At 45.7% G+C, this 24,381-nt stretch overlaps 1 protein-coding gene across 3 annotated transcripts in view; it reads right to left on the minus strand.

The window, feature by feature from the left end:
• Positions 1 to 24,381, minus strand: part of MIA2 (MIA SH3 domain ER export factor 2) — a 316,566-nt gene that overhangs the window by 214,746 nt on the left and 77,439 nt on the right. For all 3 annotated transcript variants that reach the window (XM_029598487.1, XM_029598488.1, XM_029598489.1), the window contains 2 exons: positions 17,653 to 17,880; positions 17,176 to 17,276 (listed from right to left, as the gene is read on the minus strand). In XM_029598487.1, coding sequence (XP_029454347.1) covers positions 17,176 to 17,276; positions 17,653 to 17,880 — 329 coding nt within the window. The remainder of the gene's footprint in view (positions 1 to 17,175; positions 17,277 to 17,652; positions 17,881 to 24,381) is intronic.

Genomic DNA, 24,381 nt, shown 5'->3' on the forward strand with positions numbered 1-24,381 from the left:
GTAGGCGGAGCCGCTGACCAAAAACCACTGCAAACGGAGAGGTCCCAGTGGCGGATGCGACATGGGTGTTGTGTGACAACTCTGCCCATGGGAGAAGATCGACCCAATTGTCTTGTTGGTCGTTAACGTAGGACCGGAGGAAGGCCTTCAGGGAGTGATTGGTTCTCTCAGCCTGGCCGTTAGCCTGCGGATGGTAGGCGGAGGTCAAGTTCAAAGTAATATTGAATTTTCTGCAGAGGGATCTCCAGTACTTTGCCGCGAACTGAGGGCCACGGTCCGAGATGATCTCTTGCGGCAATCCGTGGAGACGGAAGACATGATTCAGGAAGAGTCGGGCGAGTTCAGGAGCCGGGTAAAGGCACAAAATGGGCCACTTTGGAGAAACGGTCTATTATGAACCAGATTACGGTATGCCCCTTGGAGGAGGGCAACTCCACAATGAAGTCTGTAGAAAGACTAGTCCAGGGTTCTGTGGGTGCTGGAAGGGGCCCTCCACGGATGTCCAGTAGGCGGTTTTTGTTGAGCGCAGACAGGTCAAGAGTCCTTTATCATAATAGCTCACCAGTAGTGTCTGCGGAGCATCTCAAGGGTTTGGGCCCAGCTGGCATGGCCAGAAAGATGGGAGTCATGGGCCCAGCGAAGCACTCGCTCTCAGAGGTGGCGAGGCTCCACCGTCTTTCCAGCAGGCACAGTGGTAGTAACTGCGATGGAGATGCAAGCCATTTCAATGATATGGGCTGGCGTTTCGGGGGTATCTTCCAGCTCTACAGAGCAAGAGAGTGCGTCGGCGTGAAGATTCTTCTTAGCTGGGCGGTAGCATAGTTCAAAGTTGAACCGTGCGAAGAAAAGAGGGCCCAGCGGGCTTGTCTTGCGTTCAGTAGTTGAGCATCTTTCAGATGTTCTAAATTCTTATGATCAGTGTAGATGGTAAACTTGTGCTGGGCTCCCTCGAGCCAGGGATGCCACTCCTGGAGGGCCAACTTCACGACCAGGAGTTCACAATCACCAATTGGGTAGTTGCGTTCTGCAGGTGAAAACTTGTGGGAATAGAATGAACACAGAACAAGGGCTCCCTTGGTGGAGTATTGACTGAGGACCGCCCCGGCACCAATGGCGGACGCATCAACCTCGATGATGAGGGGGCGGTTTGGGTCTGGATGGCGGAGACATGGGTGTTGCACTCACTCCACCCTCTCTACCTCTGTGGCAACTCCCTCCGGGTCTGATGGACGGCTTGCTGCCGCGGCGTCTCCATGCCGCTTCTCCCCGGCGTCCCCGGACCGGCTCGACGCTATGGATCCGCCATGTTCCTGATGACGTAGGGCGCGTGCGCACGCTCCGAATATGTACCAGCAAGGGTGCGAACTTCAGGGGCATCCCTCTGTACTGACGTCATCCGCTTCCAACATAAAAGGTCTTCACTAACGCTAACAGATTGAGTTAGCAAGGATATGAATACGGACAAGTATACAGACTCGCTACGAATTCGTCCAAGCTACTCTGCCTCCTCAGACTTACCAGAGGTACCCGCTCCTCGGGGGCCTCGCTCTCTTTTCTCTATTTCAGATTGCAGATAGGAACCGGTACTCGCTCCTCGAGGGCCCATGTTCCTGAATACTCTGAAGATTCTCTACTGCCTGGAAGCTATCGCAGATACAGACATTCATGAGTTACCACCGCTCTCTCAGAGCTTTCCCTGGAATCAGGTACTCGCTCCTCGAGGGCCTAACTCTTTCCAGCTTCTTAGCCTCCTTAAGAATCTATGTGAGATTGTCATCTACTACTGGCTATGTATACAGCATACCCTGTCTACTCACTATCTTAGTCTCTGTACAGCTCAGCAACTCTGGGATCGCAGTTCCAGTATCTGAGGGACTTCAGCCCTGCCGGGCATATCAGCTCACTACTGCCACCTCTGGTGGTTCTACTAACCTGTCTAATAAAAGAACTATCTGTGTCTGTCTCCATACCCAAGCCTAGCCGGTGGACCCTCTCAGGATATCCTCCTGGGGGCGCTGTCATCTGCCATCGGCCCAAGGATTCACCTATTTACATTCCTTTCCAGCGGAGTACCCTCTCTAGCACTCCGCTGGTACAGATTGCCAACTCAGCAGTCTACATCATAACAAAATTGCTAGTTCCGCCTACGGAGCATATCAGATTGCTATACTCCTCCTTTTACGGGAGCCCATCCCTAACTGTTTGCTAACGCCGCACGGTGACTCATAACAGATTGCTGACTCCTTCCCCAACAGGAGTATCCAGCAGCAGAATTACAACAGATTGCTCACTTCTCCCACTTCAGGAGCTGAGCATAACAGATTGCTAACTTCCATCTGCTTGCTCCTCCCATCAGCATAGTAGATTATAACAGATTGCTAACTCCTTTCTGCTTGCTCCTCCCATCAGCATAGCAGAATATAACAATGGGCCGTTACAGAAGGCCTTCGTAAGTGCCTGGAATGCGGACTGGGCTTTGGGACTCCACTCCTGGAGATCACATCCCTTCTTAGTAACGGCATTGAGTGGAGCTGCCAGCGTGGAGTAGTCTGCGATAAAGTGACGGTAGTAGTTCGTGAATCCTAAGAACCTTTGGATAGCCCACAGACCAACTGCCTGGGGCCAGTCACAAATACCTTGAGGCTTTTCCGGGTCCATGGTGAATCCTTGGCTGGAAATGATGTAACCCGGGAATGGGAGACTAGACTGTTCAAAAAGGCATTTTTCAAGTTTAGCGTAGAGATGGTGGTCCCTAAGTCACTGAAGAACAATTTGGACATGAGAGTGATGGGATTCCAGGTCTTTGGAGAATATCAAGATGTCATCCAAATAGACTACGATGAAGGAGTATAGGAGGACCCGGAAGATCTCATTCATCATCCTCTGGAAGATGGCAGGGGCAGTGCATAGCCCAAAGGGCATTACTACATACTCATAGTGTCCATCCCGTGTATTAAATGTGGTTTTCCATATATGCTCGGGTTGAATGCATATCAAATTATAGGCCCCACGTAGGTCCAACTTGGTAAAGATTCGAGCCCCTGGAGCCGAACAGCTCACTGATGAGCGGCAGTGGGTACCAGTCCTTGCGGGTAACGGCTTTCAGGCCTCTGTAGTCAATACATGGCCTTAAGGTACCGTCTTTCTTTTTCACAAAAAGAACCCGCTGGGGATGTAGAGGTTCTAATAAAACCTTTGGCTAGGTTTTCCTTAATATAGGCAGACATAGCCTGGGTCTCTAGAAGTGAGAGCAGGTAAGTTCTGCCCTTGGGAGGTGTGCAGCCATGTAGTAGTTCAATTGGGCAGTTGAATGTCCGAAGTGGAGGTAAGATGTCAGCTTGCTGTTAGGAGAAGACGTTTTGGTAGTCCGCGTAGGGTGTAGGTAGCCCAGGAAGGGGCGTGGACGTTAGAACCGGCACGGACGGGGACACCCGTCGTAAAAATGGGTCTGGCACCGGGGACCCCACTGGGTAAGCTGGAGTGACTTCCAATCAAAGTGTGGGGAGTGCAGTTGTTGCCATGGTAGACCAAGGACAATGGGGTTTACTGACCACTTGAGGATCAGAAGGGTTATCTCTTCTTCATAGAGAGTCCCTACGGTCAGTTGGATGGCTAGGGTGCGATGGGTGATGCGATCAGGTAAAGGTTCTCCATGGATGGAGTCAATTCGCAAAGGCACCTCAAGATGTTGTGTAGGAATTTGGAGTAGTGTATCAAGTTCCTCAAGAATGAAATTCCCACCAGCCCCTGTATCCACGAGGGCGGTGGTGGAGAAGGAGTGTGCCTCCCTGAGGAGGGAGACAGGCAGTAAAAAGTTCAGGGCCGGTAACTGTAGTGCCCAAGCTTGGGACCCCCACCAGGTTTAGGCTTTGGAGTTTCCCGGACGCACCAGACAGGTCTGGATAAGGTGGCCAGGACCCCCACAGTAGAGGCAGAGATTGGACTTCCGTCTTCGGAGGCATTCCTCGGGAGTAAGACAACTGCGGTTGATTTGCATCGGTTCTTCTTTTGGTGGGGTAGCCGCCGATGATGCCCGTGATCTGGGGCTAACGGACCGAGGTGGTTCCAGGGCCGGTCATCGGCTGGGTTTTACTTCCTGGTGCCGTTCCCGGAGGCGGTGGTCAATCCTTCCAACTAAAGAGATGAGGTCCTCCAGTAAGGTTGGAATCTCTCGGGCTGCCAACTCATCTTTCAGAGCAGGTGACAAGCCCTCGAGAGAGTGCCCACAGGCAGTCTTCCTGCCATCCCAATTCCGTAGCCAGGGTTCGGAACTCCACGGTGTATTCTGAGAGGGAGTGGGACCCTGGCGGAGGTGGAGAAGATGGTGGCCGGTGACCGCCTGTCGGCCTGGATCATCAAAGGTGCATCGGAATGTGGAAATGAATTGAGGGAGCTGCTGGAGTACAGAGTCAGAACGCTTCCAAAGCGGGGAGGCCCATGCCAGGGCTTTCCCTTCCAAACGAGATAAGATAAAAGTAATCTTTGTCACTTCATCTGGGAATAAAGAAGGCTGTAATGCAAACTGCATGTAGCATTGGTTGATAAAACCCCAGCAGAGACGAGCATCCCCATTGAAACGGGGAGGAGCTGGGAGGGCCAGCAGTGCCCGTGAGGGCGATGAGGCAGAGGAAGTGCTGATAGCTAGAGTCCCTGGATTGGCCATGGCACACTCTTCGAGTTGTGATCATAGTCTCTCTACTGAGGTGGCCAATGTCTCGAGGAATTGCTGCTGCTCCCGGACAGGAGTAACCAGACCCGGAATGGCCCGCAGATGGGAAACTCCGCCGAGCCCATGGCCTTGGCAACCTGTTGCCCTGGAGGTGGACCCTTGGCCTGGCGCAGGATTGGTACGGCATTCTGAGGTTCCCAGAGGGCGCCTGCCGCCAGGAGGTGGAGCACACGAGGAGATAGAGGCTAGCAGAAGCTTCACCAATAACAATCCGGGGGCTCCGTGGGTTGAGCCCTTGGATTCCCGGCCCGCCTGGGCTTAGGTGGGCCTCTGAGGATCTCCCGAGGAGGTAGCGGAGAGGTGTGCCCACCAAGAGCAAGGGTGCGTGGCTAGTGGAGAACAGATGAGCTAGACCGGAACAGAGTGTACCGGAGACCACTGGAACGAGACAGGAACTGAAGGTCCTCCGGACAGGATAGGCAGCGCCTAGTGGTCTAGCTTGTGGAAGGCCGCGGGCACCGTCAGAGCAGGCAGGCCTGGTGGTCACAGGAGGAGCAAAGAGAGTGTCCGAATGGAGCACAAGGGTCAGTTCCAGGTATCAGTCCGAGCCTGGTCAGTAGCAAGCAGGGGTCAGTTCCAGGTATCAGTCCGAGCGTGGTCAGTAGCAAGCAGAGGTCAGATCCAGGCAGCGGTTCAAACGTGGTCAAAGGCAAGCTGAGGTCAGTACTGAGTGTCAGTCCAAGAAGGTACAACCTGGATAGCGGAACTGTAGATGCTGGAACACAGGAAGGAACGCGGGAGCACTGGAAGACACAGGAACGCAGGAACACTGGAACAAGCACAGGAACGCAGAACACTAGAACAAGCACAGGAAAACAGGAACACTGGAACAAGTACAGGAACGCAGAAAACTAGAACAAGCACAGGAAAACAGGAACACTGGAACAAGCACAGGAACACTGGAACAAGGAATTCAGGAACAAGCACAGGATCTAGGAAGCAGGAACACAGGACGGCAACTAGCTTCACGATACGTGATGACACGTTTGCCAAGGCGAGGAACTGTGGGAAGGCCCTCATCTTTTAAGTGGTGCTCAAGTGACATCATCAGGAGGCGTCCAGCCCGAGGTTCCCGCCCTGGGCCCTTTAAAGGAGGAAATGCGGGCAGCACGCGCGCCTAGGGGTGGAGCCAAGGACGCAGAGCCCCGATGGGAGCTGGCTGCAGTAGCGAGAGAGACGTGCCCGGAGCTCGTGGAGGGAAGCGCGAGGTGAGCAGGCCCGGTCGCAGCACCAGCACAGCCGGGACGCGCAACACTCTCTTATCTTTCCCTACACCCCTCCTCATGCATTCCACTCATCAGGCAAGTCAATCTTATTTAATGCCTTCTCCTCCACCCCAACTAGGTGTTTTCTGCCTTATAGACTTCCAAAGTTGGTGCATCATTTATTTATTTATTTATTTATTTAGCATTTTTTTTTTATATACTGAGGTTCTGGTAACAAAGTTACTAATCACTTCGGTTTACATATAACATGGAAATGACTTAACAAGTGAGTCTTATAGAGAACAAGGAAGATGAGGAACTTGGAGAAAATTGAATTAAATAACACATCATCATGCTTCCTCTCTGGCCATATTCAAATCCAGGCTGCTTTTCAGGGCTGGTGCAAGAGTATTAGGCACCCTAGTAGAATCTTACAGCCTTGTGTTCCCTCCCCATCCCCCAAGACCTCCCCACACACAATTACAAATTTAATGTAAAAGTCCATAAACCATTATTAAGGTGGAGTTGCAGGAATCCATTGCTTATCCCTAGGATAAGCAGCATGGAATCTGTCTATCCCTTGGGATCCAGCCAGGTATTTGTGACCTGGATTGGCCACTGAAGGAAACATGATACTGGGCTTGATGGACCTTTGGTCTGACCCAGTATGGCAATCTTATGCATTTATAAGATGATTTTACATGAAAAAAGGCATGGCTGGTCCAGGAGCCTGGGTGAGAGTACTGGCTCGCAGGGTGAGAGTACTGGCTCGCAGGGGCGGCTCGCAAGCCAGCAAACATAACAACAATATTGGTTATTAGAAAATTATTGCCTTACTTTGAGTAAAATAGTAATGATGCTAAATGAGATCACCTTGTGCTCAAAAGTGATTTCACTTGTAATTTTTCTATAACAGAACCTCTAAAATATCATAATAATTGGGTCATTTCACACAATTTTAACCAATAAAGGAGACTTTGATGACTAGTTACTCGGTAAAGGTAGGCAAATAAAAAAAACCCGCTATTCACCGGTTGAGCAGAGCCAAATAGCAGCAAATTGGGCAAGAATAAGCATAAAATGAAGTACTTGGGAGTCAGCTTCATTACAATACACATGACCATCGTTATTCAGACGTAAAGCCTGTCCAGTCAGGCTGGTGCAAGGGTATTAGGCACACTAAAGGAAGCTTTGGACTTGTGCCTCCTCTCCCAATTAACCTTCAGGCCCATAGGAAACCCCTTCCCTGAGATTCTGATAATTAAACTCAAATGGAAACTGATTTGATTTGATATTTTTATCAAGAATGTCGGTATATAAAAATTATAAATAAATAAATAACAATCATGATGATCCCCACCACTACCCCTCCCAGAACAATCCTGTAAAACACAGAATATGACATAGGGAGGACAAATTTCAAAAGCCATTTACATAGGTAAAGGGGCTTTGTGAAGATTGTGCACTCTAAAAGTGCTTAAAAGCAGGAAGAAGTACACATGGACTTTATACCAAAATGTACAGTTTTAAAAATTGGCCCCCATATTTTGGTTATATATCTACTGTTTATAAACACAGTACAAATATGTTTCAGAAATTGTATCACAGTGTCTGATGAATATGACATCTACAATGTTTGGGTGTAGACTGCAAACAATCTAATAATACAGACCTTTTTAAGTTAAAAGAAATCCATACTGCATTAGCTGATGGTAATCTCTGAAATGGCTGGGTAGCTGGCTTAAACTAGAATATTTCCCTTTTACAACTCACTATACAAAAAACTCATATTCTTTTGTAACCTCAGTAACAGTGACACAAATTCCCTCCATTACCAGGCACATGTAATTTAACACAAAAATCTTCAAAAAATGTCATTCTGAACCTACATAGCAAATCTGCCATACCAAAACGGCACTAATTCCCAGAAATTCAACAGCAGCTCCTCTACATATCAAAAGGCAGTAATGCAAATATTACACTGAGGCTTAGATCAGCAATTACTATTCTTCCCAGCAGGGAAAAAGAGTGGCCTAATGGATTGAGCAATAAGCTGAGCATCAGAGAAACCAGGGTTCAAATCCCTTTTCCCTGAATGACACTCTTTGTATCCTTGGGCAAGTCACTTTATCTACCATCACCTTAGAGTGTAAGCTTTTTTGGGGGACAGGGACATTAGGCTAGTGGCTAGAGCAGTGGGCTGTAAATCAGCTAAGCCAGGGTTCAAATTCCATAGTTGCTCCTTGTGACCTTGGACAAGTCACTTAACCCTCCATCTGGAGACAGAGAAATACCTACGGTACCTGAATGCAATGGGCTTTGAAGTGCCTGAAAAAGTGGAATATAAATACAATTCTAAAAATGCTGTAAACTGCCTTAAATGTTATTTTGAAAGGAGTAAAAATGCTAATTGATTACTAGCAATACCCCCCACCCCCAATTGGGGAAACAATAAACTGGACTGTACAGAAATTACATGTTAACAGAATACCTCACATTGGCCACATACACAAAACACTGAAAAACCCTAACCAAATACAGAATAAATGACCACAAATTCTAAATAGAAATACACAGACAAAAATTGAACTCTTGTCCACTTCAGTCTCATCCCCTTTCCTCCTGTTTCATGCAGAAAAAGAGAAAAGGGGAAAAGAACAGGAGGAGAGGGACTGGATCAGAGTGCAAAGTGCTCTGCTCTTTTCATTCTCTCCTGCCCTCTTCCCCTCTAGTTCCCTGTGTCCGGTGCTATCATTCCATTATAGAAAATGGTGGGGAAATAGCACTGAGCATGTGGTATCAGTGTGAACTATGGGCAAGAAGCTAAAAACGCCCACACTTCAATCCTTATTTATTACACTTGATAATCTACATGTCCAACTCGTGAACACAAAGCATATTCCATAAATGGGCAACAAATTTTCACAAAAGTCATGTTACGGAAATGAAATTAGTCAATTCTTATAAATTTCCATGTGCTAAACATGAATGTGACTGTGAAAATGCAAAATTGGCTCTAGTTTTTTTTGTAATATGCAATAATATAATTACATCTTGAATTGTATGCCAATAGAAGGAGACCTACGGTTAATACCGTTTGAAAAATGAAGCCATAGACTACGTCTTAGATTTCTTTGCTTGTCTCTTGTACATCTGTTCGGGAGCATCTCTGCGGAGTGTCCAGCACCAGCAGTAGTCAGCCAGCATGAATATTTCAAATGCTCACCCTTTCTGACTGGGCTTCATATAGTACACTGCTGACATCAGCTTACTCAGCAGCAGCATGGCAGTAGAACTGCATTGCATCAGAAAATGATGTAATAAACTCTGGATGATGTGTGCATGATGGTATTATGCAATATGATGCAATATTACATCATTCTAGGCTTATTTACAGTCCTACTGGATAAATTTACATGACTAAACATAGAAAGTGAACTATATTAAATATCTTCAAAACGAGAGCCAATAAAAACTTTTCATGGTCATATTCGTGTTCAGCACATCAAGATACTACAGAGTAGGACCTTTTTAGGTCAGTAACACTTTCATTGTTGCCCAGTGTAGATACATGGAAAGTTACAACCAGTGAAACAAAACATAAAGCACCAAAGATAATAGAATAGGCCTAATTTTTTCAATGACACAATTCATACTAGCAATGGCACTCTAGTGCCTATGGCTGGAGGGGCCAACTATGGACATAGAAATATCACATCATGCTAGGTTTAGTCAATAACTATCCAAAATACTTAGGTAAAAGCTAGGCAGAAAAGCCACAACTTAAATTGCTTTCTAAAAATGGGCAACCTAATCTCATTTGTATACTCTCTCCAATACTTATTTGGAGCAGGATTTAGTAAGCATTAGGGATGAGCAGGAATCAATGGGAAGAGCCACAGTATACACACCTGAGTATTACAGGGTAAAAATTAAGATCAGTGGCTTAGGAAGGAACAACGCATTACATGCTAAAGTCTTTACAAGCAAACATGATGCGAGACCATTAGGAAAGAAAGACCTTGGTGAGGAGGGTGAAAAGAAGAACATATAAAAATATTTCAATAACAGGTAAAAGCTTACAAGCACAACTTAACAGAATGTAAGCGTGTGGATAGATCAGTGAATATTTTTAACATTCCATCAACATTTAAATATAATAAAGAGGACGGTTGACCTGTACCTACATCACTGGTATGCAAATGAGTGGCTCTGCTCTCCACCCTTTGAAAAGTTCCCCCATCCCTGTGTTGCTGTGATTGGCGAATGAGTTCCTCAGCTCTCTGCCTCCTGAAATGTACCCTATCCCCTGCATTGCCATGATGGATAGCAGGAGGGAGGAGAGCAGTCCTAGGAGCAGCAGTTGAGGAGAGGCTGCATAAGAACATAAGAACATGCCATACTAGGTCAGACCAAGAGTCCATCAAGCCCAGCATCCTGTTTCCAACAGTGGCCAATCCAGGCCATAAGAACCTGGCAAGTACCCAAAAACTAAGTCTATTCCATGTTACCGTTGCTAGTAATAACAGTGGCTATTTTCTAAGTCAACTTAATTAATAGCAGGTCATGGACTTCTCCTACAAGAACGTATCCAATCCTTTTTTAAACACAGCTACACTAACTGCACTAACCACATTCTCTGGCAACTAATTCCAGAGTTTAATTGTGCGTTGAGTGAAAAAGAACTTTCTCCGATTAGTTTTAAATGTGCCCCATGCTAACTTCATGGAGTGCCCCCTAGTCTTTCTATTATCTGAAAGAGTAAATAACCAATTCACATCTACCTGTTCTAGACCTCTCATGATTTTAAACACCTCTATCATATCCCCCCTCAGCCATCTCTTCTCCAAGCTGAAAAGTCCTAACCTCTTTAGTCTTTCCTCATAGGGGAGCTGTTCCATTCCCCTTATCATTTTGGTTACCCTTCTCTGTACCTTCTCCATCGCAACTATATCTTTTTTGAGATAAGGCGACCAGATGAAGTGCCGAAAGACCCTTCTCCCTCTACCGGCAGAGGAGAGACAGAGACCCATGATGGCACTGGAGAGACCGGAGTGCCAGCGGGGACCCCAGCCCCCACCGGCAGAGGATAGACAGACATCTATGGCGGTGCTGGAGAGGTGGACTGCCAGTGGGGACCCCTGCTGGCAGAGAATAAACACCTGCATCAGTGTTGCAGAGGACAGAGTGCCAGCAGGGCCCCCCAATTAAGGAGGATGACGAGACACCCGCAGTGGTGCTAGAAAGGCTGGCGTGATGGTGGGATCCCAACTGTTTGCCAGGAGAGAACGGAGAGGGACCCATAGCAGGCAAAGAGAAACTAGAATGCTGGCAGAGGGCACAGAGATCTGCAGCAGCCAAAGAGAGAACTGCCAGTTAACCCATTATGTCCCAGGTTCCTATTTAGAGCAAAGCTTCTTAAAAAATTTGGGACATAATAGGTTAAGGGGAGGGAAGAGGAGGAAGGCAATAGGAAACCATAAGGAAATGGAGGTGAGAGAAGAAAGGGAGAAAAGGAAAAGAGAGTGAAAAGAGAGTACTTAAACCTTGGATAGGTTTAAGTACTAGTCCTTAAGAAAGCAAGTTCCTGCCCTGAAATTTGCAAGTCATATTATGCTATGCAATTTCTACCATGATGATTGTCACTTAGTAGAGTGCAAGTATTGTAGTTACAGAAATATATTAAATCTGTATTCTCACATGATTGTCATTAAGCAATTTCTGTACAATGATGCAACACTGCTCACCTAGTTATTTTCATGCTTGAACATATCCAAAGGCCTGATGGAAAGATGTTACAAAGAAAGTTCCAGCTGGACATATTTCAGAAAGTCCACATTCCAGGATGTCACTTTCAAAGTAAATACATTCTGCTGCCTGGAGATCCACCCATGTTAATGCTGTCATTGTCATTGCTTGAATACAAACCAGTTGTCGTACAGCTGAGATCTCCCACACTGTCCAATGTGTCAGAGAAGATAGGCCAGTAATAGGTTGACTAGACTCATAATGACTATCATAGTGTTCTTCACTTAGTCATACTGTATGCTTTGCGGTATATTTTAGCTTTAATACTGTTAGGCAGATATACTGTATGCTCCTAAGGTTTGGTAATAAAGCATCCACTTCTTAAAAGAAGGCTTTTAGGTTTTTTGGTTTCTGCTGGCTAGCATAACAAATCACTTTAAAAGGCTGATAAACCACTGAAGAAGCTCTAGCGATGGAGATTGAAGTGGTATCTGAAAGGAAACCCAATGCACACAGAAAATCCATAATACAACCAAAAACCATTAAAAAAATGCTCAGTGTCCTGGGTGACTCAGCCATCAGAGGCACTAATTTGGGAATTCTTTTCAAGGGAAACATTTTAGTTAAAAGCCTTCCAGGATCATCACCTGGTAGAAATGCTATTCAGGTAGTCAATGCAATCAAAGAAGAAAGTAAGGACTCTGTAATTGATATTATCATCATCCATCTGGGAACCAAGGACCTTACTAGAAATAACAGACTCTGGAGAAGCAGATTAGTCACATGGTGAAGACTATTGCCTTTTCAGACGTGTTACCTGTTCATGGAAAGGGGAAAGAGAGGCTAAGCCATATAAATAACTTCAATGCATGGCTCACAACTTGATGTAAGGAAGAAAGTTTTGGATATATTGGGGGCTGGGGCCATGTATGGAACAGTAATGGCTTACATCTATCTGTGGCAGGAAAAAAGATCTTAAATGTTAAATTCAAATCCTTTGCCATAAGGCATTTAAACTAGAGGACAGGGGTGGCAGAAGGAAATTGGAATGTCACACCCCCCCCCCCCCCAAATCTCAAAGAAATGGGTGATGACGATAACAAAAGTCAGCTGAAAGGCACAAAAGAAGTCCAAGAAGAGCAGTAACCTGAAGAGAGAAGCTGGAAAGCTATGAGCACAAATGCTTGTAGTCTGGGCAATAAAATCCCAGACCTGCAGACTCTAATGATAGAAGTGGATCTGGACATCATTGCTGTTACGGAAACATAGTTTACAGAGTCATATGACTGGGATATAGCCATCCCTGGCTATAACGTATTAAGGACAGAGAGGACAGGAAAGGGGGAGGAGTAGCGCTTTATGTCAAAAGCAATATCCAAACAATTGAAATGCAAGGGACATGGGGAAGGGAAGAAGCATTATGGGCTAGACTAAAAAAAGATGATGATGCTTCCATTTACATCGTTGTGGTCTATAGGCCTCCAATTCAGACAGAAGAGCTGGACAGAGATCTGACTGAAGACACTGAAAAAATGGGAAAGAAGAGAGACGTGTTGCTCATTGGAGATTTTAATCTGCCAGATTAGACTGGAGTATCTCTTCTGCGGAATCTATGAAAAGTAGAGAGATAGTGGATGCCCTCCAAGGGCTATGCTCAAACAAATGGTAATAGATCCCACAAGGGTCAGTGTAATCCTGGACCTAGTACTCACAAATGGGGATAATGTCTATAATGTCCAGACAGGTGTCCACCTGAGTATAAGTGATCAGACGGTATGGTTTGATATTGCAAATAAGATTTTATTTATTTATTTATTTATTTAAATTCTTTTCTATACTGTCGTTAAGTTATATACCATCACAATGGTATATAACTTAACGACACAAAAAACAAATCGGAAACCGATCCAGTTGGCTGTATTAGAGTGAAAACAATAGGAATCGGATGATCACATGAAGCCCTTTATTATGTGCCCGACTCTGGCCGAGTTTCGCTCGTAGAGCTGCCTCAGGGGCAATTCAATTGGCAGGATTTAAACAATGCCTGCTGGGCAGCAGAATGATGTTCAGTACGTTCCGCAGGAATTAATTTAATACTGCATGTGATTCAGTGACAGTGTACATGTGACAGCAGCCCAGCAGGCATTGTTTAAATCCTGCCAATTGAATTGCCCCTGAGGCAGCTCTACGAGCGAAACTCGGCCAGAGTCGGGCACATAATAAAGGGCTTCATGTGATCATCCGATTCCTATTGTTTTCACTATAACTTAACGACATACAGGCACATAAATTAAAATTGTTAAATGTGTACGGTAGTACATTCTAAGAAGTGCCAATAGATACGGTTACATCATGTCATAAAAACTTTTATTTGTTGAATGAGGTAAATCTTGACCATATATACATGTAAGTTACTTATTTACAAGTATAATTCTCGTGCTCTGTTTAATTCTGTTAAGTTAGCCGTGAGATAAACTAGTAAGTTACTACATGTTGAGAACAATGCTGTGTGCTGGTACTGTGTGCTGCATACTTTCTATTCTAAACAAATACTTCAGTTCTGTGTTCACTAAAGAAGACCCTGGAGAAGGACCATTGCTGGTTGAAAAGACAGTAGCAGGGAATGAGCTAGACACAACTCCTTTTATAGAAGAGGATGTATGGGAAGAGCTAGGAAAGCTGAATGTGGTCAAGTCCATGGGGCTGGATGAGGTACATCCCAGGATACTACGAGAACTCAAGATATCCTGGCGGGTCCGCTAAATGACTTGTTCAATAGATCCCTGGAAACAAGAGTAGTGCCGCGAGATTGGAGAAAGGCGGTTATGGTCCCACTTCATAAGTGTGGTAGCAGAGAGGAGGCTGGAAACTACAGGCCGGTTAGCCTCATTTTGTTGGTGAGAAAATTAATGGAGACGCCGCTGAAAGAAAGGATACTGAACTATCTACAATTTGGTAAGTTGCAAGTCCCAAGGCAGCATGGATTCACCAGAGGAAGGACCTGTCAGACAAATCTGATTGATTTTTTTGATTGGGTGACTAGAGAATTGGCACAAGAAAGAGCACTTGATGACATCTATTTGGATTTCAGCAAAGCTTTTGATACTGTTCCACATAGGAGGCTTATGAACAAAATGAAAAGCTTCGGAGTGAGCGCCAAGGTGTGAAGTGGATTACAAACTGGTTGACTGATAGGAGACAGAGAGTAATGGTAAATGGAACCTACTCTGAAGAGAGAGCTCTGTTAAGTGGAGTGCCACAAGGATCAGTATTGGGACCGGTTCTGTTCAAAATCTTTGTGAGCGATATTGCGGAAGGGATAGAAGGTAACCTTTGTCTATTTGCAGAAGATACCAAGATCTGTAACAGAGTGAACACGCCTGAAGGAGTAGAGAGAATGAAAAGTGATTTACGAAGGCTTGAAGAGTGGTTGAAGATTTAGCAGCTGGAATTCAATGCTAAGAGGTGCAGAGTCATGTACTAGGCTACATAGAAAAAGGAATAGCTAGTAAGAAAAAGGAGGTGATAATCTCCCTGTACAGGTCCTTGATGATGCTTCACCTGGAGTATTATGTACAGTTCTGGAGCCTTTATCTCAAAAGGAATGGAGACAGGATGGAGGCAGTCCAGAGAAGGGCTACCAAAATGTTGTGGGGTCAGTATCAGAAAACCTATGAGGAAAAACTGACGGATATGAATATGTATACCCTGGAAGAGAGGAGGTACAGGGGTGATATGATACAGACCTTCAGATACCTAAAAGGTTTTTTAATTATGTGCAAATGTCAAACCTTTTACATTGAAAAGAAATCATTAGAACTAGGTATCATGAAATGAAACTCCAAGGAGGATACCTCAGAACCAACAAAGAAAAATATTCTTCATGGAGAGGTTAATGGATGCCTGGAATGCCCTTCCAGTGGAGGTGGTGAAAACCAAAACAGTGAAAGAATTCAAAAGGGCATGAGATAAATACTGTGGATCCCTAAAGGCTAAAGGATGGAAATGAAGAAAAGAGTGCATGGAGTAATTTGATGGTGCGACGGTTATTACCGTTAACCAATAAGCCTTGATACTGTTGATGCAACTCCATCATTGCTCTCCTGCTTCAATGGACATGGGGGAAAAGGGGAATTGGATTCATTCAGCAACCGAGGACCCCAACTTTTACGGTCTGGGGAAACAAGTATAAGGTTTACTTGCTGATGCAGCGGTTACTACCCTTAACCAATAAGATTGATACTTTGATGCAACTCAAACATTGCTCTCTGCTTCAACAGCAAGGTATAACAGGGAATTGTATTCAACAACAATCAACGAGGGCTAGTGTGGGAAATTTATAAGCACGGGGGTAACAAGGAATTGGATTCAAACAGCAACCGAGGGCCCTGACTTTTATGGTCTGGGAAACAGATAAGCACTGGGTAACCTATACAGTACAGCAGATACTATCATAAGTTTGCTGGGCAGACTGGATGGACCATTTGGTCCTTTTCTGTTGTCATTTCTATGTTTCTCTGTTTCAATATGCTTACAAAACAATGACCACCAGATCATTTTATATCTCACCACTACCAATCAGGCCATGATATTTTTGCCATCCAGGATGCAATTTCCAAATCTGACTAAATGCAATAGTACTTGATTTAAATACTATCTCCCTTCACTACCAAGATTACATTTGCAGGGAATGTATTGGTGGGATATAAATGTAATAAATAAGGAGAGAAGTAGATGTTAGCGATAGGGATGTGCAGAGGAAAAAAATTGTGGGGAGGTCTCATTTAAAAAATGTTTATTCATATTTCAGGGGGGGGGGGGTCATTTTTATTTGTTTTTGGTAAATAGTGTGCACTATTTGCAAAAAACAAACATTTTTGTTTTTCCTGACTCACATTTGGCTCATTTAAAACAAACCAACAACAGGTTCATTCATCCCGTTTTACCCATTCATTTCAAATGAATGCACATCCCTAGTTAGCATACAGGGTACCTCTTTTTTAATAAGATTCAAGCATGGGCTCTGAGCCATGAATTTCGTCTTTTGACAGAGATTAAGTATCTGTTCAATAAGGGGATGAATGCCCTGTCTCTTGACCTTACTTGGAAACAGAATGATATCAGAACCATTGCCACAGAAGAGGGTTTAAAACTTCCTGCTACACACACAAAAAATGTTTTTGCTTAAAAAAGTTTGGTAACAGCTATGGATTCTGATTCTGTGGCCTTTCTGTATGGTGAAATTTTCAAAAGCTTGAGTTCTCTGAAGACGTAAGACCTACAGTATCGCTGATAGCTCTGTGCCATGGTGATGGTGCAATTATGTACCTAGAATTTACTATTAATCTATCAGATAATTTGATAATTTATTCCCAAGTAACAGCAGCACAAGAATTTAGAAGTTACTGTATTTTGAAACCTTGCTCCATTAAAACAAATAAACAGGAACTATTTATGACTTTTGCCATTGCAGATACTGAAACCATTACTTACCTTCTGCAAGAGGGTAGCCACTGCTGCTAAGACATGCTTTACAATACTGCAGATTTCAGTTGTATTCAAAGACTGAAGCATCCAAAATGTTGATTCATCTTCTGCTTGACATGAAAAAAAAGGCACATACTGTACTTATCAAATCATATTGGTTATTTAAACGTGTGGGATTTTTTTTTTTTTTGCATTCTGCTTGTATTAGAAAACCCATTCTAAGCCTCTATTCAGCAAAATTCCTAAGCTCCATAAGAGTTTCAACATCTGAAGAGATTTGTCCTGCTGCATAGTGCAAAATGCATGTTTGGGTTGATTTGGGTAATATTCCATTCTGTTCTGTCCTGTGGAGATTTGCTCCTGTGTGTAATTTTTGGCCCCACCTCTGAAGGACATTGCTATGAAATCTAGCATGGCTTCCTCTCATTTTACAATGCTTGTATTATTGCATATCATATCTATGTCAGCAAACCTTACACTCACCATGGCAGGGAATGTTGCCTGAAGACTGCACAGGAGTCTCTGATACAAGTTTCTTTGTATCCTCTTGACTGACTGAAGTTGAAAGGTGTTCCTCCTCCTCCTCCTTAGCATGCAGTGCTGTAATTATTTGGGCTTCTGAGTCTTTTCTGAGCTCAGTTCCCAGTACGGTGTTTGTATCATGCGTCTTCTCAGGAATTGGGTTTGATGATTCCGCATCATCAGCTGTGTCTACAAACAAAAGTACAGTAGAAGCATATTTATTATTTATTGCATTGGTTATTATTTTGTCAAAATTTGAACATGAAAGTAAACTTGTTCTGGTTCCATAGACCTTTTTGTCCTTGGCCAGCATTAAGCATATATGATACCCCTAGAGGTGCTGTCGATGCACATCTAATTGCTTGGTGTTTTTCTACACCAACCACTTTTCCTTTTCATTCTGCTATTTTTTCTGGTATTGGGGTGCCTCTTCTTATGTTTTCAGGTTGTTCTGATGTGTCATTCTATTGGTTATTAATGTCCTGCCTAGTGGCAGATATACTTACAAAGGCTGACCTTACTCTTTCCTTACGCGTGACTTCCAAGAACAAGTATCATATGAAAGCGAGTAAGTTGGGTCTATTCTAGTTCAAGCAGTATCCTCAACATTCAAACGTTATGTTGCACCGGGCCGCCCCCGGAATCGCCACTCACCGGCTCGCGGACTGGCGCGGGTCCCGCGCTCCCCAGGGCCCCGGGGACGCCGGCGACCGCAGGCCCGGCGCTTCCCCAGCTCGCCCGGGTCTGCAGCTGCTTCTCCTGCCGCTTCCCTGCCTCGCCGGAGCAGCCGGCGCCTCGCGGCGCTAAGCCCCACCCCTTAGACGCGCGCGTCTCTCTCTGATATTTAAAGGGGCCAGCGCGGGAAACCTTGGGGACGCCCCTGGATGACGTCAGACGCCCCCAGGGCACTTAAGCCCTGCAGCCTGACCTGAACATCGCCTTGCAACGAGGTTCCCAGGTTCCTTCCTGTCTCCAGTTGCTGCGTTCCTGTTTGTTGTCTTCTTCTGGCTCCTGACCTCGGATCGGCTTACGTTTTCTCTTGGCTTCTGACCCCGGACTGGCTTTTGGTACTTCCTGGCTTCTGACCTCGGACCGGCTTGCATTGACCCTCTGGCTTCTGACCTCGGACCGGCTTACGTTGACCCTCTGGCTTCTGACCTCGGACTGGCTTTCGGAGATCCACTGATTCCTGACTCTGGACTGGCGAGCAACGACCCTTCGGCACTCGACCTTGGACTACAGCTGACCAGGCCCCCGCGGGCCCACCTAAGTCCCAGCGGCCGGGTCCCTACGGGCTCCTCCTGGGGGGACTCCGGCTTCCAGGGTGAATCCCCTAAGTCCCAGCGGCCGAACTCCTACGAGCTCCTCTCGGGGGAGGATCGGCTTCCAGGGCGAAGGTTCTCTCAACGCAGTGCCGGCACCATCTTCACCTCCTTCCTCGCCAGAGCTCTTGGTCGCATAGGGCTCCCAGAGTCCCACCTTCGGCCAGTTGCCCGTCTGTCCTCGCCGCCTCCCGGTCGGGGTCACTGCTGCACGCAACTACAGCAGTTCTTCCACCGGCTCCGATCGGCCCAAGGGTCCACGAATCCAACACGTTACCTCATGATTGGCATAAGCAGCAGTGAATCAACTACAGGACACTATTTACAACATGGTGCTGACAGAAGTACTTCAATCCAGCTAATGCAAAACACATGCTCCCCAAATGTGCAGGGTGCTAAAATACTGTAACTCTGATATTAAAGCTTATCTCCACGACTGATCAGGAGCTTGCCATGTTTACTTTCCCCACCACTCTTACCAGGGAACTACACACTTCTTCAACAGCTTCATAATACTTTTCACAATCTGCCCAAAAAGAGCCAAGAATGCAGAACCTGGAAACCAGCTCCAAATTATAGAGAAGAAAACTTTCAATTGAAAAAGTTTTAAAAGTGTATTTTTGCTTTTGAAGGTGTATACCTGCTGAATACCTCCAGGGAGCATTTCAGCTAAGTCAGCTTCTAACATTGAGTAGGTTGAAATACATCTGTAAGCAAAGGTATTGGTTTTAACAGGTCTCTGCACTCAAATATGCAGTTTGGATACTTAGTTCTTCTCTTTAGTGGTATTATGTCAATTTCCATGGAGCATTTTAAGCTTCCTTGTCATAAACTCTTCAGACAGCTGCAGAAATCAGAAAGAAAAAGAAAGCTACAATGTCCAGAAGAAAATATCTTCCTTCTTTCCCACACCCTCCACAAAAAATTGCAATGGTTCATTGAATTCCTTTCTTGTCCTATGTACATGTAGATAAGTCACACATATTGTACTGTACCTCGCAGTGGACTAAAAACTTTTATATCTTACAAGTACAAATGTAATATAAGAGTATCAACCTGTACTTCTGAATAAATGAGGTTTGAGCTTTAAGAACAGTCTCTTATCTTTAATCAGTCAGAATCAAATCTATGACAAAGTCTTCCAAATGTTCATAAAACATCCTGGGGAAAAAAAAAAGAAGCAAACATTCCCTAGTGTACGAAGTACCAGACGAGTCTGAAAGATACTGTATTTATTTATTTATTTTAAATGACTTTTATCCTGCGCCCTACTGGAGTCAAAACGTGTGCCATATTTACACAGCTGCTCATGGAAGCCAACTAGAGCGTGGGTCATGCTTTCATAAGGATTTTATCTCACTGTGCATATATAAGGAAATTTATGGAAACTAAATCTGCCTAGCATATTATAAACATAGGCACAAAAGGGGAGAAAAACACTCCCCAGTGTATTTGGTCCACACAGCACACAAACTATCTGTGGATATGTGTTATGGTTTCACCTGTTGCACAGCCTCCCCTCCACCAGGGGTCCTCGGCAAGCTTCGTTTCCAGCTGCGCAAGTCACAACTATCCTGATCACCTAATGCCTCAGCTCCAGCCCTACTTAACCCAGCCTGTCCAATCCCTTGTTGCCTCTTCATTAAGTCCCCTTGGTTCTCTAACCTGGCCACCTCCTTCTCAATATTCTACTTTGTCTTGTGGCTTACCCAGGACTCCTGTTTTCCTTGGAGCCTATCCAGGCCCTACCTTGCCTTGCGGTTGTACCCAGGCCTCCTGCCTTGTCTTGCGGCCTACCCAGGCCTCCTGCCTTGCCTTGTGGCCTCTCTTGTACTCTTCCCTTGCTCTGTGGCCCTCTTGGCCTTTTGCCGTGCTCTGTACCCTCTCTTGGCCTTTTGCTTTGCCTTGCCTTGAGTCATTCCAGGATTTCTGGCCTTGCATGTGGTCCTTCCAGGCCTTCTGGCCTTGCTCTTCAGCCTCCCAGGCCTACCTGCCATGCTGAGTGCCCTTTTAGGCTTTTCTGCCTTACCTTACAGCCTCTGGGCTTGCTAGGTTCACCTAGCCAGCCATGTGCCCTTTTGGGCTTTCTTGTTTATTGTTACCTGTTCAATCTAAGTCCAGTCCTTGTCAAGTCCTTTCCTTGTCCAGTACTTGTTCTGTCTTGCACTGCCCAGTCCAATCCCTTGTCTGTTTCCCAGGCTTGCCCTTGTCCTTTTGCCCTTAGGCCTTGCCCTTATCCTCCAGCTCTGTATCCAGCTTCCAGTCTATACTTGCATTTATTTATTTATTTAAAAAGTTTTATGCAGCCTATACAATATGTGTAGGTCTAAGCAATTTACAAAGGATTACCGAGGCCTAAACGAAATTACTTTCAAGGATCGCTACCAACTGCCACTCATCTATGAGCTTTTCGACAGGCTTCAAGGAGCAAAGATCTTTTCGAAATTAGACTTCCGCAGAGCCTATAATCTGTTTCAGATCCGCGAGGGCGACGAGTGGAAGACCGCCTTTAACACATGTGATGGTTACTTTGAATACTGTGTGATGCCATTCGGGCTTTGCAACGCGCCTGCAGTATTTCAAAACCTGATGAACGAGGTTTTCAGAGATATGCTTTACCAGTGCTTAGTTGTATACCTCGACGATATTCTAGTCTTCTCGCAAGATATGATACATATGATATGATAGAGGTGTTTAAAAGCATGAGAGATCTATAATGGGTAGATGAGAATCGGTTATTTACTCTTTCAGATAGTAGAAAGACTAGGGGGCACTCCATGAAGTTAGCATGGGGCACATTTAAAACTATTCGGAGAAAGTTCTTTTTTACTCAACGCACAATTAAACTCTGAAATTTGTTGCCAGAGGATGTGGTTAGTGCAGTTAGTATAGCTGTGTTTAAAAAAGGATTGGATAAGTTCTTGGAGGAGAAGTCCATTACCTGCTATTAAGTTCACTTAGAGAATAGCCACTGCCATTAGCAATGGTAACATGGAATAGACTTAGTTTTTGGCTACTTGCCAGGTTCTTATGGCCTGGATTGGCCACTGTTGGAAACAGGATGCTGGGCTTGATGGACCCTTGGTCTGACCCAGTATGGCATTTTCTTATGTTCTTATGTTCTTAAGACTTTCAAAGCCATCACCAGGACTTCTCTCGTGTCCTCTAGTGGCTGCGAGATAATCAACTTTTCACCAAGCTTGAGAAGTGCTCCTTCGAACAAGAGACCATTCCTTTCCTCGGCTATGTGGTGTCCAGCCAGGGGTTTCGAATGGATCCTCAAAAATTGAAGAGCATCCGTAATTGGCCTCAACCTATGGGCCTCAAGGCTCTCCAGAGATTCCTTGGCTTCACCAATTACTATCGCTCTTTTATTCACCGTTATTCTACTCTGACCATACCACTCACGGCCTCGCAAGGGGGCCAACCCCTCTCAGTGATCACCCAAAGCTGTGACCGCCTTTCAGGATCTCAAGTCTGCCTTCCTTAAGAACCTTATCTCTGCCATCTGGACCCTACGTGCCCATTTGTGGTTGAGGTCGATGCTCCGACATTGGAGTAGGAGCCGTATTGAGTCAGTACTCCACTACTCACACTCTACACCCCAGTTCTTTTTTTTCCTGAGGCTACATCAGGAGATAAAGAATTGTTGGCCATCAAGCTAGCCTTTGAGGAATGGCGACCCTACATCATGCTCAGCGTTTAAACCATCGCCAGGCCTACTGGTCCCTCTTCTTTACTTGATTCAATTTCATACTGCGTTACCGCCCAGCCAATAAGAATGGTCGCGACAACGCCCTCTCCAGGTCTTTCGTCACAGAGGATGTACCCGATACCCCTCGGCACATAATAGACCCTGCTAAGGTCATTCTGTCCACCACCTTTCCAGTACCACCGGGAAAGACGGTGGTTCCTCGCCCGCTACGACAGAAGGTTTTGCAATGGGCTCACGACTCTTTGATATCTGGACATCCGGGTCAGTCCAGGACTCTCTCCACTCTTCAGCAGTACTACTGGTGGCCTACAATTCGAAAGGATATCCAAGCTTACGTAGAGTCCTGCCCTACGTGCGCCGTCATAAGCCTCCGAGCGAGCCCTGGACCCATATCACAACGGACTTTACAGTGTATTTGCCCGTCTTCAATGGGAATTATACCATAAAGGGCACTGTCAACTGCTTCTCTAAGATGGCACACTTTGTGGCTCTACCTGGCCTCCCAACAGCACCCCAGCTGGCCAAACTGTTCTTTAGCATGTGTTCTGGCTCCACGGTCTTCCCAAGATTATTCTCTCTAACCGTGGGGTTCAATTCACTGCATGCTTCTGGAAATCTCTCTGCAAGACGTTTAATATTTCATTAGATTTCACCTTGGCTTACCACCCTCAAGCCAATGGCCAAACAGAGAGGACCAATAGAACTCTAAAGCAATTCTTGCGAGCCTACGTAAGTCTGCGGCAGGACAACTGGGTGGAGTTCGCATTAAATTCCCATCTGTCCACCTCTACCGGTTCTTCTCCTTTCCAGGTGGTCTATGGATGCCAATCTTTCCTACCACTCCTGCTCCCACTGTCCATGGCATCTCCAGCAGCGCAAGCAACTGCCCAAGAATTGCATCAATTGTGGCAAAATACCCAACTGCTCAAACAGGCTGCCCAGGCCTTTGATGTCTATCATCACGCAGCACCCCAGTTCCAACCTGGGGATAAGGTATGGCTCAGTACCAAATTTATTCGGTTCAAGCTGCCCCTCAGCTCGCTTGCTCCTAGATATATTGGGTCCCTTTCCGGTGCTCCGCCGTCTCGGCCCCATTACCTACCGACTCCAGTTGACTTCCTCACTCAAGATTCACAATGCCTTTTCACGTTTCTCAACTAAAACCTCTGATTCTCTCAGGGAACTTTCTAAGAAACCACTGGACCCCCTACCGCTGTCCTCATAAGCAGATGTCACCTATCAGGTCCAAGATGTCCTGGACATTAGGAACATGGAAGAAAATGGAATACCTCCTCTCACGGGAGGGCCTTTGGACCTGAGGAGAACAGCTGGGAACCCATGGCCAATATCCTGGACAAGGACTATAATTAGGCAGCTCCATGCCAAGCATCCTCACAAACCCAAGCCCCCTGGGAGGGGCCTTAAGAGGGGAGTACTGTCATGCCCGTCAGATGCAGATGGCTGCATCCACATTTACTTACAATCCAGCACCGTTCTTCTGCCCTCCCCGGGTCTGCTCGCGGCGCAGGCTAGTCTCCACCGCTGCATTCCCATGGCTCCTCATGGTGGCCAAGATGCCACCACCATCCATGTCGACTTTGGGCCTTCCTAGGCGCGCGCCGCACCACCAGGCCCTCCTTTGAAGTCTCTTTT

This window comes from Rhinatrema bivittatum, chromosome 4, assembly GCF_901001135.1.
Source record: "Rhinatrema bivittatum chromosome 4, aRhiBiv1.1, whole genome shotgun sequence".
Taxonomy (NCBI): Eukaryota; Metazoa; Chordata; class Amphibia; order Gymnophiona; family Rhinatrematidae; genus Rhinatrema; species Rhinatrema bivittatum.